The sequence below is a fragment of the Barbatula barbatula genome (assembly GCF_947034865.1).
Source record: "Barbatula barbatula genome assembly, chromosome: 13".
Lineage (NCBI taxonomy): Eukaryota > Metazoa > Chordata > Actinopteri > Cypriniformes > Nemacheilidae > Barbatula > Barbatula barbatula.
The window spans coordinates 17,428,606-17,446,103 of NC_136776.1; the positions used below are offsets into that span (position 1 = coordinate 17,428,606).

Here is a 17,498-nt window from a genome sequence, read left to right on the forward strand (position 1 = left end):
GCAATAAAGGCACAGAAATCCCAGAAAAATATAACTAAATACAAAAACAAGAATCTCTTTCAACCTGCACAAGTCAATCTACGACTCACAGGTCACAGGTTTAGGCAGATAAAGACACACGATGACTTCCTCTCGGTTGACCATTTAGGGAAATAATAAAAAAATGTACGTACATGTAAGCCATTTCATGACAGCAGAGGAACTACGCAACATTTGTGGTCTATGTTTTCTGTGGTCTAATATATGAATGTCACAAGTGCAAGTCTAAGCATCTGATTCAAAACTTGTGTCCAGACATGACATATTTCTCATGTGATTGTCATTGTCATCCAACAATATCTTAAAAGTTTCTACTAAGGAGAAATAAGAAAATTAAAAGAATTGCTGGCATACTGTAGGTATAAGATGTTGCAGGGCAAATCTGGGGCAAATTTCTTTATTTGAGATTAAAATCTCTGGTTGAGATGTCTTCTAAAACAACCACAGGAGAAACATTTGAGGTAACGTTTTTAGAAGAAATACGTAACAGAGAATGACATTTATCCAATTGATGCCTAGAAAAAAATAGATATTTAAAGAGATAGTTCAGGCAAAAATACAAATTCTGTCATCATTTACTCACCCTTCCTACACAAACCTTTATGTGATTTCTTCTGTGGAACACAAAAGAAGATATTTTGAGAAATGTCTCGCTGGTTTTGTGTTCATATAATGGAAGTCCACGGAGATCAATGTTCTATGGTTATCAACATTCTTCTAAATATCTTCTTTTGTGTTCTGCGGAGGAAATAAATCATACAGGTTTGGTATGAAGTGAGTTAATGATAAAGTTAATTTGTGCTTTCTTTTGCAAAGGTTCCCATTGTGAAGAAAAAAGTAAAATGTAACATTCTCGTTTTTTCCTCTCCCAGTATAAACAGGATGTTTATACCAGCGCGAGGGCCACAGACAAGCCCAGCACTGATGGCCCGATAGCCTCAGTGTGTTCCCAGCGTAAACCTCATAAAACCTTGTAAAACCTTCCAATCTAGATTAACAGGGATTTAAACCTCCATTCGGATGTGCGAGTTCAGAGCACCGCAGGGCTCAGCTAGGCTGATACTCTTCCTGTAACGGAAGTTACCGTGTTTCAGGATCAGATCCCATCTGCCTGTGTATATTTCACTGAGCATGGGTTTCTTTTCACAACGGCAACACAAGGGTCTAAGCTCTTACAAAAACAGGATTATCAGGGAGAGTCAATCGGTGAAGGTTCGTTCGAAGATATGGTCAGAAAGGCACTGGAATGGAAAATGGAAAAGTGGTTACGTTGCATATTTTAATGCAAACAAACTTGCAAGCAAAAACGGTATTCTAGCAAGATACTTTTGAAGAATGCATGTCAATTTAATCAATATTGCAATTGTTTTAATTGTGAATTATTAACAGATTAAATATAAACTTTCTGTCTTTCCCCATACGCTAGAATTTTAAGTGTGATTTATTGGTCATGAATACAAATTGAACCAAGTTGAAGATTAATTTAACTGTTAGCCTTTTTATTTTTCCAAAAAGACATTTCAACCGTGATAATAAAGATATTGCGAGAATTATTTTTGCCATGTAACCGTGTCTTTAAAATTCAATACCGTGACAGTCCTACAACCAACCACAACACGCTATCATCTAGTATAGCGAGTTTCGCAAGCGCACGTTTCCTTAAAAAACAAATGAAAGAAGTTTTACAACACAATACTACTTTCCTGGGAAAGGGATTTGTAATCTCAGAGAGGCTTTCCTGGTTAAATAAAAAATATATATATCCTCATGTCACAATTAAATATGACCATCATAAACACATTTGGTGGTAAAGTGGTAAATCAGCATGGCATTTATTGCAGTTTTTTTATATAGTTTGTTTCTCACTTCATTGTAGTCTGTCCGGAGGGTGTTTTAACAAACCCAGAGGTAGTAATATGAACGAGCGTTTCCCGTAAGAAGCTATTAAAGTTGACAATCTTACCCAGCAGCCTCTCTGTTTACGAGCCCCTCCCTCTTGTTGCATTTTGTTCGCTCATTTAAGTTGTCTCACATTCCCATGAACAGTGATCCGACATAAAAATACGTTTACTGAGAAAGCTACACATAACCAAATCTGTTGATAGGTTTAGCCTTGTAATGTTAATTTGCCTCTTGATGTGACACAAGAGATTCAGTGTTGCAGGACTTTAAGTGTTATTTTTCCAAACGTACGCAGCGAGTTGAGGGTAATTTGGGCAATGAGTGGTGTCATTAAATCGGCCAGACACACGGGGCTTTCACGCTCTCCTACAAGACTTAGGTGTACACAAGTGCCATAGACATCTGACACAATTCCTCACTTGTGTAGGATCAGCCAGAGTTTGTTCACTATGCAACATTGTTGATTTACTCGAAGTGTTGTGGAATCGTTCAACGGTCAAGTTCAGCTGTGAAGGTTTTACACAGAGGGCCAACTGAAAAGCAACATCTTGAAACAAACTGTAGTCAGTGTGAAGCAAAATATTCAAGTGTTTTCCAATGTAAACATAACCTTTAACACTAGCAAGTATTTGATCGGTTTTATTTTATTTTCATCACTGGTCAAATGTTTGGACGCACTTCAATGAATTTATATTTCTCATGATCTTAGAAACCTTTTGTATAACATTTTTGGTCTCTTCCCACTCCCTTTAATTCCATTAATAATAATACGGAATATGTAGGTGTGTCCAAACGTCTGATGCGTGTCTAGTTGACTTCATCGACTATCCTAAACAAAATATTAGAAGGTCATCCTGGGACAAAATGTAAGCCATCAAAATTTATTAATATTTCGTCACACTTTCCGAATTAAGGAAAGCAGAACCTTCCAAAAAAGTTGTGACCGTCAGCCTCCTCCAAGGGCTCTGTTCTTAATCTTTTGGTTCCAGTCCATAGAAAACAATTCTTCAGGGCTTATGTGGAATGGATGCCGTGAGAATCAACAACTCTCTTGCGAGAACATGTTTGATATGAGGCACTTTATTGCTGATAAAACTCAATCCCAGGAGGCACCTCAACATTAACCATTTATGGGTGTGCCGACCAACGGCTAAAAATACTTTGGAACTCTGCTTTTGAGTTTCACAGAGTGAAACAAAGTGGGTTTACAGGAAACTAGTCTAGTGTAAAAACGTGTTGGTATTGGTTACTGTGGATTCCCATGGCAACAAAATATCAGATAAAATGCAAATGGATATTTGCTGACGTCTTCTGCTTCTGAGATTTATTTTTCAGAGAAAAAGACCCCAAGTTATCTCATTAGTTTCTTCTAGATCTTCAAAAGTGATCTCAACTCTGAACTGCTATTACGTCTTCAATCTAAATCAAATATGCTCAAACTCAAATGTTTCTCAGTAATTTTTCCAAGACCAAATCACTTATTTTACCCATCTACATTATTTTTAAAGTTGTATACCTTTAGTTTGTCAACAGCTGACTGCCCTACAAAAAATAAATGTATTTAATTGTGCTACTAATATACTTCTGTTAAACTAAAAACAAGAAAGTACTTGAAAGCTACCCATACGTGCTTTACATTATACTTAAAATGTCAATCAAATATATTTGGCCTATACTTGTACTCTTTTGATGGACGTATACTCTATGAAAGTATAATGATGTTGTATACTTGGCTTGTTGTTGTTTGTTTACCATTTTGGTTAAGTGACCCATCACATACTTTTTTCAAATCATTTTAATACTGTCTAGAACATAAATAAAACTGAAGGTTTGTTTACAGTGATAACAGAAATTCACTTCAAATCTGTGTTAAATACACTTAAATTCATAATTCTTATTCGAGAAACCAGTTTACTACTCTCACGCTTTGAAGTATATTTAAAAGTGTACTTTTATAAATAATAATGCAGGCCAGTTTAGTCCGAAGTAGTATTAAAATAGTACACTTGCACTATGCACTAGTACATTTGTATTTGTTACTGTAGTAAACTTAATGGGGCAAATTTAAATTCTGTCTTCACTGCTCGCCCATAAGTTGCTCCAAATGTGAATACATTTATTTTTTCTGTTGAATAAAAAAAGAAGGTATTTTGAAGAATGTAGGAAAGCTGACTACCATAGTAATCGTTCCTACTATGGTACACAAAAAAAAGTTATTGAACGAATTAAATTAAATTAAATCAAGGAAAACCTTTCCACGAAATTGAATAACATTTCTCCAACAAAATCTAATTGTTTAAAACTATTCTTTATAATCTTGTTGTATGAACTTAACGTTTTTAGTAGTCTTTTCTGAACAATGGTAACCACAAAACTCAAAAAAATAACAAACTCTTCATAACCTTAAAGATAAATGAAGAGTAAACATTAACAAGTGTTTTTCAAATTTTACTGAAAAATGCATAAAATAAAACTTATTTAAGAGAATAACTCTCAAAATGCAGTTATACGTAAAGCATGCTGGGAAATAAGAGTCCTCTGCCCAATCATTTATGTTAACACAGCACAACTCATGTATGTTGTCCCAACATAAATGTATTCGCTTATATGACATATAACATAAGAAAATCATATGGTGACCAAATTTTGCGTCCTCCCAATTGCTAGGGAGAACGCAAAGGAAAAGATGAGCTCATCAAAGAGATAATTCCATGTCAGTTCATTGCTTTCTCAGTCTTGTTTCATCCCCACGTGCGGATACATCGTAAGTTTATTTTCACACCACATTCCCGTAAGAAACCCTCCAAGTACCACATGACCTTCCGGCATCTTCACAAACAAACCTCCACACATTCACCTCACCGCAGGTCAACCTAAGCACTCCCTACTCCGTCTACCCATTGAAAGACATGGAAGACACATGGAAGACACAAACCCACATGTTATAAACAACATCCTCAGACGTAACGTGGATACAGACATTTTTAAACACAGGTGGTGAAGGTGCCGACACGGGCAGTAGGTAGAAAATGTGCCGTACACATGCTCCTCAGAGAGCTCAAAGCTGATCCAAGATGAGCTTCATGAAATCTTTTGTTGTGGTTGTGGGATGTGTAGGCTGATTCTAAGTGGGTAACGGCACAGCCCAAAACTTCATTATCTTGATATGGCTTGAAATGTTACAGATGAGGGAATGCAGCGTGAGGCGATGTCTTCACGGAGCTCAAACATGTCACAGATCACAACCTGAGGGGAATTTCATGGTTGGTTAAATAGTATTGTTTATACTTGTGATGGAAGACACGCTTCTCGGGAAGGATGTAGTGGAGTAAGTTGGAAAACTTAATACAGCTGGTGAATAACTCATTTTAGAACGTCCTTTTTCGCTCTTTTTGATTTCTGCAATGTGATTGTTTAGACACATAATAACACACTTTCCTGAATGAACATAAAACTCACAATCAATCAGAAACAAGTTATGGGCTATCTATAGATTAAAGTAGCATGTATAACACGTGTGATAGTTACACATGAAAATCTATAAAGGTTTGAGAAGTTGAAAGAAGCCGTCCCTCTGTTGTAAGATTTATCGTCTTTTAAAGGAATAGTTCACCTTCAAAATGAAAATTCTGTTGCCATTCTTAACTGGTATGATTTTCTTTCTTCTGCAAAACACAAAAGTAACAAAAAAAACGTTGGTCCCCATTGACTTCTATTTTATGGACATAAAATCAATGCAACTCAAAAGGTGAACTATCCCGTTAAGACAAATTTATACTAGATGGTACTTCTGTATGAGTCAGAATCAGTTTTAAGGCATGCATGCTTGATATTGTGGAAAGGTAACAACAGCAAGAGCCAAACAACATTTAGGAATCTGAATGTTGTACTATATTGTACATATCATAAAAAGTTCAAGTTTGAAATGTAACAAGTTTTGTGTCATTTACACACTGATATAAATCCACTATAAAATCACTGAAAGGAATAAAGAGTGGTTGAAAAGCTAGTTGTGTACATGTACCATAGAGTATACTTAAAAATGTACTTTTATAAACTAAACGTGGGCTAATGTAGTCCCATGGAGTATTGAAATAGTTACACTAATCTACAAGTAGTAGATTCATATTTGCATACTATATGTATACTTTTCAAAATTCGTGTTTTATTGCTCATCAGTTGGAAAAAAATAATTTAGAGTTATCTCAAATATATCATTTCTCTGCATCTTTATCGTTGAGGTGTATTCTCTTAAGTTTATTTTTAAAAACCTTTATTTTTTGTTACAGCCATCATTATCGTCCCTAAAGGGAACATTACACAGCCAAGTTTAATATTTGGAGCAAGAGATATGTTTAAGTTTGGCAAACAGACAGGTTTTTATATCGCAACAGGCATTTGTCATCAAAATATAATTTTGGCTATCTGTGAAATTTAAAGAACAATTTGGTCTCAAGGAAACATTTAAAGTGGAAAATCTGACATGGTCACTTTATTATCAGTATAAAATGTTTCTAATGCTTAAAGCTACAGAATACAACACTGGATAAACAAGAACCCTTCTTTGGCTAATGAGGATTTACAATCTGGCAGGAGACAGGATTTTGAAGTAATCGAGGGTAATATAGCATGAAATGTCACTTTTAGCACTTTAGTTGGGGAGGCACCGTCATGGAGCCATAGAGCTTTAGGCAGCAGTTCAACAGCTAGTCAGTTCAATAGCTTGACTGGATACAGGTCAACATGGCACGTGCTACATCGGCAGATCTTTATCTTCTCCATTTATGTGGAAGTAACTGGTAGAAAACCACCAACAAATGGTTTCTGGTCTTACAGGGCTGTACAGTACGAACAAATCGAAGAATACATTTCCCAGTGTAGCATGCGTACAATACAGTTTTGCAGACGGAGCTGCAAGTACTGTTAAGTTTGTTTGTCGCGCGTGACCCTCTTGGATTTGGCCGCATATCACTGTATGAGGACATGAACACATACTTCATCTCCAGTGCTGGTCTAAAAGTTTATTTTACGAAGATCACAGACATTTCACTATTTGAGTCTATCTAACCCGCCAAAATAAAAGTCCGGATAATTTGAACCAATGAAAAAATTATTTACTTTTTACGTGGTAAATTTGTAACCTGTTGTAAACACTGTATATACACTTCAATATTTACTAAACTTAGGTTCAAAAACACTATAGTACCCAGAAATTTTACTTTACTGCAGCTCACTGTATAGGAAATTCCATGGTATAGTATACAACTGTATTTTTATGTGGACAAATACTTTACTATTGAAGTAAAAAAAAATTAAACATATAACACAGATATAATATATATTTTTTTAAGAAAAAGGGAATTTGGGAAAAACAAAAAATCATGGCCGTAATTTATTGATCTGTATCGAACATTAATGTCCTTTGTCTGTTCCCTTGCCTCTTTATGTGATGACCTTTATGATCATGACTACAGACGTTTTATACTTGTGCTACAACTGTTTGGCCTGTGCCACAAAACATTAAACCTCTGTAGCACCGGTGCAATGTGCAAAAAAAAGTTAGCATGGTAGATCATAGTTATAACAAATTCTGCCTATTCTCCTCTCATTTACACACATTCGTGTCCCTTCAAACCTGTTTGACTTCCTTTCTTCAGTAGAACACAAAAGAGATATTTTGAAGAATGTTGGTAACCAAACTACACTGCCCCCCAATTTACTTCCATTGTATAGACACAAACTATTTCTCATAATATCTTTTGTGTTCCACAGACGAAAGAGTCATATACAGATTTGGAACCATGAGGGTGAATAAATGCCAGAATTTCTATTTTGGGGCAAACTATGCCTTCAAACACTAAAGCTTAAATCAATAAAAAGCAATAAACAATAGCCGTACTTGTTTTGTCAACGTATAATGAAAAATAAAAGATGACTGAGCAGGCTGTCGTTATGGTTACCTCCTCAGGGAGCTTATACTGAAGAAAACTCTGACAGCATTTGACTGATAGGAATGTGTATGATCAGGGGCATTAGGTTTAATGCCAAGTTAAGTTTTTCAAGAAGAAAAATGGCTCCCCTCTAATAACTTTTTATTAAAAATAAAAAAGGCCTAAATACACTACCACATCTTTTTGTTACTTACATCTTTATTGGACACTGGTGCGTAGTATAGGCGCACATTTGTCAAATAATAATAAATATAATTTCTGGAACTTGAAGGCCCCTCAAATGCCAAGGCCCTATATAGCCAGTCCCCCTTTTCCCCCACTTGCGCCCCTGTGTACGATGTTTTTTGAGGATATGGAAAAATCCACAGGGACTTGGCCCTTTAACCTAATGGTTGTGTAAAAGTGTATCTATACCAGACTCTCAAAAACCACCCATGATTTGCATCCTAACTTTATCCTATTGATACAGTTTTCAGGATCCCAGTGGAATCCACCCAAATGTTTTGTTCTCTTAAGTATAACCTACACACCACATAAAATGAGAAACGGGAAAAAATGGTAAAAGCATCGAACAGGCAGTAAGACACGGTCAAAAATGCTTCAACCTCGCCCGAACACCCTGGGGGTGTTTCAATTTTTGACCTTGTCTCACACTGTTGCTATACATAGAATTAGTTTGTTTGGACACATGGAGCCAAAAATGCATATTTCTTGAATGCAGTTAAGACAAATGTTCCTGTCTAAATGGAGAAGGACATCAGTATAGACCCATTCCACACTTGACCTCTATCTTATACTGCACTTAACACGAATGATAAATGTCTCATGAATCGGACATGTTGCATATATGTCATGCCCTCCCCATTGCACTTGGATTAGGAATACATTCCCAGGTTTCTGCCTCGCTGTCCAGCTGTCCGCTGTCTCATGATAGCGATTCTAGTTAGTTTCAGCGGCAAAAAGGGCGAGTCTATTTGTGCTTAACAAAATGATGCGCATAATAACAAAATCTTGAAAATTAGTAACAGTAACTTTTTGATACAGGTTAATTTTTTTATTTCTAGTGCTTTTCAATGTTTTAAAAATTTAAACATTCAAGTTTAAAAGGAAAAACAAGCTTTTTGTATGCTGTAAAAAAGTTATTTTACAGAATAGATTAAACTGTAAAAAAAACAGTAAATTTACAAAATGGGAAAAATAACATGAAAATCGATTTACTTTGCAAAAAAACAGCTGGGGTGCCAGATAAAAAAATGTGAATGAGCTCTCACGCATGTATACCGTGAAAACACCAGCTCTTCGTGCTTTAAAAAAGGTTAATCATTTACAATGTTTATAACAATGGTATAACAATTAAAGAAAGGTAAAGACAATATTCAACGCAAAATAACAAACAGTTCAGCAGGCTTAAAGAGACCATTAGGTGATGCTAAAACAAACATCAGTAGTGTTCACGGCTATTCTTAGAGAGGCCTGTAAAATGCATCAAACTTAACAGCAGATAAGAGACAAGTCAAGATAAGTTATCATAAAACATGCAAATCACAAAACCAAAAGGAATCCGATTGGTTTACAACAACACAGTTGAGACATTCTTCTGCTCAGACCCTTGAAGGACCATGAGAATGTTAATGTGAGAACAGACTGTAACCTTCTGATGTGGTGTGCATGTACTTGGGATGGAAAAGTAAGCTGTTATTGATGGGAACTATTAAAACACGGATCTTTACTGCATAAGCAAAAGCCAGATGTTTGGTGTCTGAGTGCAAAGGGGTGGGTGGCGGGTACGGGGGTCGGGGCAGTTAGGATAAAGGCATGGGTGGGGGCAAAAAGGTGAAGGCCCTTGAGAGTCCATTTTTCCTACATTCATAAACACGTACCCCTTCAGTTCCCACTGAACTTCACATTCCAACCCAGGCAACTCGCTGCGTGTCAGGAAGCCTTGAATCACATAAGCATACCGAACACTGGCTCAATAAATCTAGCACATGTTTCTCTTAAAACCTGCCAGTCTGATTACTCTGAAGAAAAATTACAAGGGCCATTCAGGCGTCTACGGCATCTCCTTCTCCCAGACTCAAAGTTAAACAAAATGTGGAAGTCATAATCAAAAAGGACCATAACAACGTCTTCTGGGTGTTTTTAGGGTTAGTAATGACCTCAACCAATCGAACAGCACGTCACAGCCAAGTGGATTCGACTATTAATGGGCAAATCTGAAATTTGGACTTTAAAGTCAAGTGGCAAAGATCAGAAGCATGATGTTCTTAATGGGCTGTAACAGTGGTCCATGCAACCTCCCCCTTCCTAAACATTCCTTTGCCAATGCACCATCTCTAAAATTGGAGTGCTAAATTGGAAGTCCTTTGGGAATACTGTGAGAATGTCAAGTCTGGTTGCATAGCATCACATTTACATTTATGCATTTGGCAGACGCTTTTATCCAAAGCGACGTGCATTGCATTATCCTATACACCAAGTATGTGCAATCCCCTGGGATTGAACCCATGACTTTGGCGTTGTTAACGCCATGCTCTTACCACTAAGCATGGGAGAACAGCAATGAAGTTTCTATTATTAATCATTGTGTTGAAAGGATGGTGTTTCAGAGCTGTGGATTCGTATGGGCAGCCCATGAAAACCTTTTTGGGGGTTTTTGTGTGCGTGTTTTGGACAAGCCGAGGCTCTGGGAGAGTGATGACCTGCCCCCCCCACGAGGAGGAAAAATGGCATTTCCCATTTTACCATGAAAAACAATGTTTGATCAAAGAATGGATACGAGTTGTTTTAACTGCAAATGTTGTGGGGCTTGGCTTGCGTTCAGGGAAAATATCAAATGAGGCCAGTGTTCAGGCAGTAAATAAGGGCTGTCACATTCTTTTGGACGTTATACTAGATGCCCCCATTCACAAACTTTATGACCACTGCCCGTGCAAGCAAAAATATAAATATCCATATACACACAAATTCACACGCTCACTACATACATGTCAAAGTATGTATTGTTCCACATCCATGGCAGTTCTTGGTAATTTTGAAAACTTAAAGGAACACATTTAACAAGTTAAAATAATCTAAACACTGATAAATGAACTTAACGTTAAATTTATTAAACATTTTGATTTGTAGGTCTTAATTTAACTCGAACAACACCTACAGGTCAAAACATTATTTTAAAGTTGGCCTATTTGTCAACCCTGCTTTAAGAAAAATATTCCATTAAATGAATTGTTATAATGGCAATTGTATTGGTTTTTAATGGAAACAGTGATGGTCTCTGGGTCTGTTCTGTTAATGTGTCGGGCTCTGCCCAAAAAGAACCAGTAGAACACCAATTAAATGGTGCAAAATACACAACAAATAAATTTTGTCATGGTTTCATGGGGAAACAACAGCTTGGTTTACACATTTTGTGTAAGTCCTTCTCTACACCTTTAAGTCTCAAGTCAGGTGCTGTTATGATGACTTACGTGGGGTTAAGTCATCCTGCGTGACTTTACCCGGTAATTTCCCGAAGTACGTGGGATGCAAGTATAACACCCGTGAGTGTGAAAATAACACAAACATCAGGGGATGCTCGAGCACGTGTCTGTCTGAAATATTACTGCGCGCGGCCGCTCATACGGAGCAGAAACCAAGCACAGACGGCGGAACGGTCGCCTGTTCACTCGTTGCACGAAAAACATAGAAGTGCTGCTGTGTTCCCGCCCAGACTGAGGTGGAAAGTTGAGGAGAGATTTCGGTTGAGAGTTCAGGATTGGAAAGACGTCTCACAGGTGGGGTTCTTTAATAATAGACTACTTGTCTTTAACGTTAGAAAGTGAGGAGGAAGCCTTAAAACAGTTGGATGTAAACACTTCAACGTTAGTTCTGGGAAAGGCGAAGGATATTCCACACATTATAAAGCATGCTGGAAGATCTTCAGTTTCTTACCTTTTCACTGCAGTAGAACAGGAGAAATAAACGGTAAGTCTGCTTTATCACGTCAAATTTGTTCGATATTCCATAGATCATCTTTTTTCTTCCATAAGTTTTATCCCATGTCTTACTGCATTTATTTTTATTTTTGGTCAACCGTGTTATATTTCATCGCCAGATTGGTGTTTTACTAATATAACCTGCTAAGAGTCAGTTGGTAGTCATAACATTTCTCCGTGTTATTTCGGCCCGGGGGTAAAACACACGTTTTGTTGTGTGACTCTTGCCAGACTTGAAATATGCCCACAGATCAGTTTGTGGAGCAAACAAGTAACTTATGCATTAATTACTAGATAAGCGATCTCTTTTGATATTGCTTCGTTAATACGTCACTATAGGTCTACGTTTTCATTGTTATTCGATTCGAAATGTCCTTTGTCATATGTTTTATTTTAGTAAAAGTTGAAAATTATCTTTAGCCTTATTACCAATTGCCATAGTTTTAATATAGCCTACACTGTTAAAACGGTTACTATATCAAAATCATAGTTAATTTGTGGTTTAAATGAATTAAAATGATACCAGTTAATGTTAACCATGTTTATACAAAATTGCTTAATTATTATCCTATACTGTAGTTGAACATAAGACTTGTGGTTTTACATCAAAGACCTAAACCAGATTTCCGCTTTTTGAACTTTTCTTCTAACAACAGCTGATATTTGTTTCTGTTTTGTTTCTTTTTGCTCTCAGGTCTTTCAAAGAAAACCATAATGTGTGAAGCAGCGGATCCGCTTAGCATCTCTCGCATCATAAGCCGCTCATAGGCGCCGTCTGCTGTTCGAAAGCGGTAGTGCAGCAAAAATGGACACCGAGTTTGAGCCCGATATGAATCGGGTTATAGTTAGCTACTACAACCACTCCGGCAAGTGGGGCAATCAAAGAAGCGCAGGCACATGCAAAAAAATCTTGATTATTTTCATCTGCTTGCTAATAGTGTTTGAAAACGTAACAGTGTTATTGGCACTGTGGCGCAACAAACGTTTCCACAGCCGCATGTATTTTCTCATTGGCAACCTGGCATTGTCGGACTTGTTGGCCGGAGTTGCTTACGTAGTCAACATCTTCACCTCTGGTCGCAACACCTATTTTCTCACTACTGGCCAATGGCTGTTGCGGGAGGGAAGCATGTTTGTGGCCCTTAGCGCCTCAACGTTCAGCTTGCTTGCTATTGGGATTGAGCGGCACATGACGATGGTTCGGTTGCGACCGTGCGAGGCCGCTGGAAAAGGGAGGTTACTAGCCCTCCTGGTAGCCTGTTGGGCTGTTTCGATATTTCTAAGCACCTTGCCCAGCCTGGGCTGGAACTGTTTGGGCAAAATGCACACCTGCTCTACTGTTCTGCCGCTCTATGACAAAAGCTACATAGCATTTTGCATCAGCATCTTTACGGCCCTACTAGCAGCCATTGTAGTGCTATACGTACGCATCTACCAGCTGGTGACATCGAGTGGGCGAAGGGTGAGCTCCCGGCCGTCGGATCTCTCGCTCGCCCTTCTACGCACTGTGGTGATAGTACTGGGAGTTTTTGTGCTTTGCTGGGCTCCACTTTTCTTATTGTTGCTGTTGGATGTGGGGTGCAGCCCAAAGCGGTGCCCAGTTCTCTACCAGGTGGACTGGTTCATCGCCCTGGCGGTGCTCAACTCTGCACTGAACCCTCTCATTTACACACTGTCCAGCCGGGAAATGCGGGCAGCATTCTTACGGGTGCTGTGCTGCTGTTGCTTTAACACGCCTCTGGACTCCCTGCCCCCAGCACCAAGTGCGCAGCTCCCGGGAATTGTCATCCCCACTGCAGAAAATAGCAAATCCAGCATGGCGGGGGCACAGAGCATTGTGACCAATTCTACCCTGATGAGAAGTAAAGTGCCCACACCAACAAACTCAAACCACCAGCATGGGGACACACCAACACCCGTAACACACCCGTCAGGGCCGGGTAACCTGCTGTCTGTGGTGCTGATGAAAGCTGGTGCACTTCCTTCTTTGGGAAAGTTCTGAAACATTTAGAAGAACAGATTCACCGGATACTACAGTCTCGCTTGTGATTAAATCTCTGTATGCTCTATGGGGATTACAAAACCTGGATTTGCTTTCTTACAAAGACCATCACTTGACACGTTGATTTTAAATGGATCACGGACCCCATCAAAGCTTATCTGAACATTTGCTGACCAAACTGAATTTATATCTAAATGTATTCATTTTTATGAAACATGTGCACAAAAGGCCACTGAAGAATATAATCACTCAAGAAAGGTGTGCAATTTTTTCAGTATAATCACATGAAGACTGTATATTAGTTTCTATTGAACGAAAGTACTTTAACAGTATTATAAGCTTTGTTATAAGTGTGCGACTGACCTTTTACATATTTTCCAGCGTGTTGCTAACATACAAAACAGTTTGGTATTCTCAACTTTTATATAGGTTCTATTAAAGAAATAGGATGTTTTAAAGAATGATGGACTGAATGGAAGTTTACGGTTTATAATCTTTGGATCGGTTTACACGACAAGAACGTTTCGGATACAATATACAATGGAAACACTGTGAATGTGATGAACTTCTGATTGTGTTTATCATTAGTAATTTAGATAACTCAATCTAAAGCATGTGCTAGTAAATACAGTATGTTAAAGAGAAAAGTTTTGTTTTGGCAGGCAAGGCTGTCAACATTGTTCAGATGGGTTTTTGCATGTAACCACTAGAGGGAGCTGAAGCATCACATTGAAATGGACAACCCTACAAATCAAATGTGGAAGCAATTTTGTGTGCACAATCGTTCATATATGAATTCAATCTAAGGCACTTGTTGGATAAAACAAAGTATCCCATAATAAACGGCTTTGGCTGCAACACGATTATGATCAATGGCAGTAAACAGCTGTGCACAAATGTAGTTTAGATTATCAAAGTCAACTGGGAAAAATTATTCTAATACTAGTTGCTTGTTAGTCTTACTTTCTCCAAATTAAACTTCATACAACTTATTGTGTTACAAATGAAGGTAACGCTGAAAACATTGTGAAAACAAGTGACATTTGGTTGAGCTATTTTTAGAAATAGAATTTGACAGGTGTGTGACATTTCAAGTAATTCACCATCTTAAGCTGCAGTCTCTCTCTCTCTCTCTCTGTGAGACACACACAATGGTACAGTATTTGCAGTTAGGTTAAGAAAAACAAAAAAGAGAACATGATGCACTAAAACGAACCTAAGCCATTTCACCAAACCTTGTCCTTGGGGGAAGCATGTCTATTGTCATCTTGAATCTAAAAAAAGAAATGATTCAAGTATCAATCAATATTAACAACCAAAGAGAGTGATTTTACATCGTGTAACCTATGAGCCGTTTTAAGACGGCACTGATACCCAACATCCAACGATGAACCTATAATACAAAGTCTTCTAAATCAGCACTGTCATGTAGCCAACATAAATCCTTTTAACTGAGGCATTACACACTTGTCACATACAGTATTCCTCTGAAGCTCATGTTATGAATGGCCCTTTGCCACAATAGATCAGAGCGCGGACCACTGAGCTATTGTGCGCGGCCACTATTGAGGATATTCATTTGGCTGAGAGTGCGTGTGAGAGTGGAGGGGAGTCTGCGGCTGAATGCATCAGGCTGGCACCTTGCTTGGCCCTGCGCTCCATGAGAACAATGCCTCCATCTGGACTGGCAGCTCAGGATGCGCTATTGCAAGAGCGCTCAAATTGATTTCCTCCCATTCGGACAATAGAGGTCAGGTTTAACAAGCTTTTAGGGGTTGATTGAGGTTGAAGCCGTTTGTGGGTATATATGTTGTTTGGAGAATCTGTCATGATAAAGATCTATATCACAAAAAAATCTAATTTGTGCTTTTTGGATGAGGTCTGGAATTGGCCCCTCACTCCTTAAAATAAAGGTGCTACACGATTCCATAAAGGAAATTAGAAGGTTCTTCACAGCAATGCCATAGAAGAACCATTTTTGGTTCCACAAAGAACCATTAGGTCAAAGGTGCTTTAAACAAGCATCTCTTTGTTACTTTTTATAATCTGAAGAACCTTTTTTTGCCACAAAGAACCTTTTGTGAAACAGAACAAACATCAGGTTTGATGTTAAAGGTTCTTTAATCTTCAAAGGTTCTTAAAAGTGCACAGCATTGCTGTTAAGAACCTTTTGACCTTTTTACACAAAAACAGCATTTTAGGGGACTGAAAACGTTAAAACTTTCTGAAAATTATGACATCATGCGCATGCGTATTAGGTGATCAGTCATGCGAGTATAGCCAAAACAATATGGCGGCTTCCCGAAATGTTGATTTGCTGCACCAATAAGGCCAGCCGAGACACACGATTTACGTTTGCCCATATACACTACGTCGACCAACAGTATCAAGCACTTTTGGCTTATAACTGTGCATGTGCCAAGGCACGTCCTGTTTCTTTACACAACAGCATCACCATCCACTGGCCTGGCGTGCATACTACAGCCATTTAGATAATGCTGTCAACTTTTCAAAAACTCAAAGGAATAATTTTTTTTCATCGTGTAAACATGGCCTAAGAGTGATCTCACTAGAGTGAACTCTAGATTTATAGCTTGAGCTGTAAGCTAAAGTTTTTAAGACCAAGATGGCGGCGCATGAACATCACAAATCTAATCTTTAGTTTAGATTTACTATGTTCAATCTTCATATAGACAGAGATCTAAGAGTCCTATAGTCATGATGTAGTTTTGTGAGCCAAAACCTGGAATCAAGCATGTTTTAGCACTTCCGGATCCCTTGTTCTGAGGCCATTGGGTGTTTTAAATGGGTTTTTAGTGTAAATGCCTGAAATAGAGTCTGTGGTTAACACAAGCTCAAAATGTATGAGCCGAAATAACACACCAACAATACATTGCATGTGATTCTTTTTTACCCATCTTGAAAATGGTCATCGTTACCAAGTCGCTTCATGGGACTGCAAGCAATGTTGGTTACATTCAATGTCAATCCAAAAAATAGGATAGTTTACCCAAAAACTTAACCCCCAAAAAAACGTACCCAAAAATGTTTTTATCATTTACTCTCATTTGATACTAAACCTGCATGACTTTCATTTTTCTGTACAACACAAACATTGACCCCATTGACTTACATAGTATGGACACAAAGGAGACATTTCTTAGATCTTATTTTTGTCCCACTAAAGAAAAAGTCATACAGGTTTGACATTCATGCATTTGGCAGACGCTTTTTTTGAATGACACGTAGGTGAATAAATGATTCATTTTTATATCTAGGGTGGACCTGTTTGACCTACCAAATGAAAGAGTGGGAGTGTTCAAGAAAACAATTAGATTTTTAACTTGGTCATGTGTAGTGCTGAGGGCTTTAACAACATTGTACCCATCACTGACCTCTCACTCTCGAAGTAGGTTAGGGTTGGGCCCATTGGATGGTTGCCAAGAACGGCCATCAAAGCATGCTAAAGCACCCCCTTGTCTTCATAACACGCAGAGATCTGGATGACTACACTGAGAACTGGAATTTTTACAGATCAGTCATCTGTCCTCATCCTCCTTAGCTTTAAAGCACAGTAGAGGATACATCCAGTCCTCCCCCAGATCCCTGTGTCTTTTCAATCTATGA

General features: G+C 38.1%; 1 protein-coding gene across 1 annotated transcript; it reads left to right on the forward strand.

The window, feature by feature from the left end:
- Positions 1-11,516: 11,516 nt before the first annotated feature.
- s1pr3a (sphingosine-1-phosphate receptor 3a) lies at positions 11,517-15,716 on the forward strand. The gene is made up of 2 exons (XM_079472206.1): positions 11,517-11,858; positions 12,564-15,716. The coding sequence occupies exon 2, from the start codon at positions 12,675-12,677 to the stop codon at positions 13,869-13,871; it is 1,197 nt and encodes a 398-aa protein (XP_079328332.1). The 5' UTR covers positions 11,517-11,858; positions 12,564-12,674; the 3' UTR covers positions 13,872-15,716.
- Positions 15,717-17,498: the final 1,782 nt, after the last annotated feature.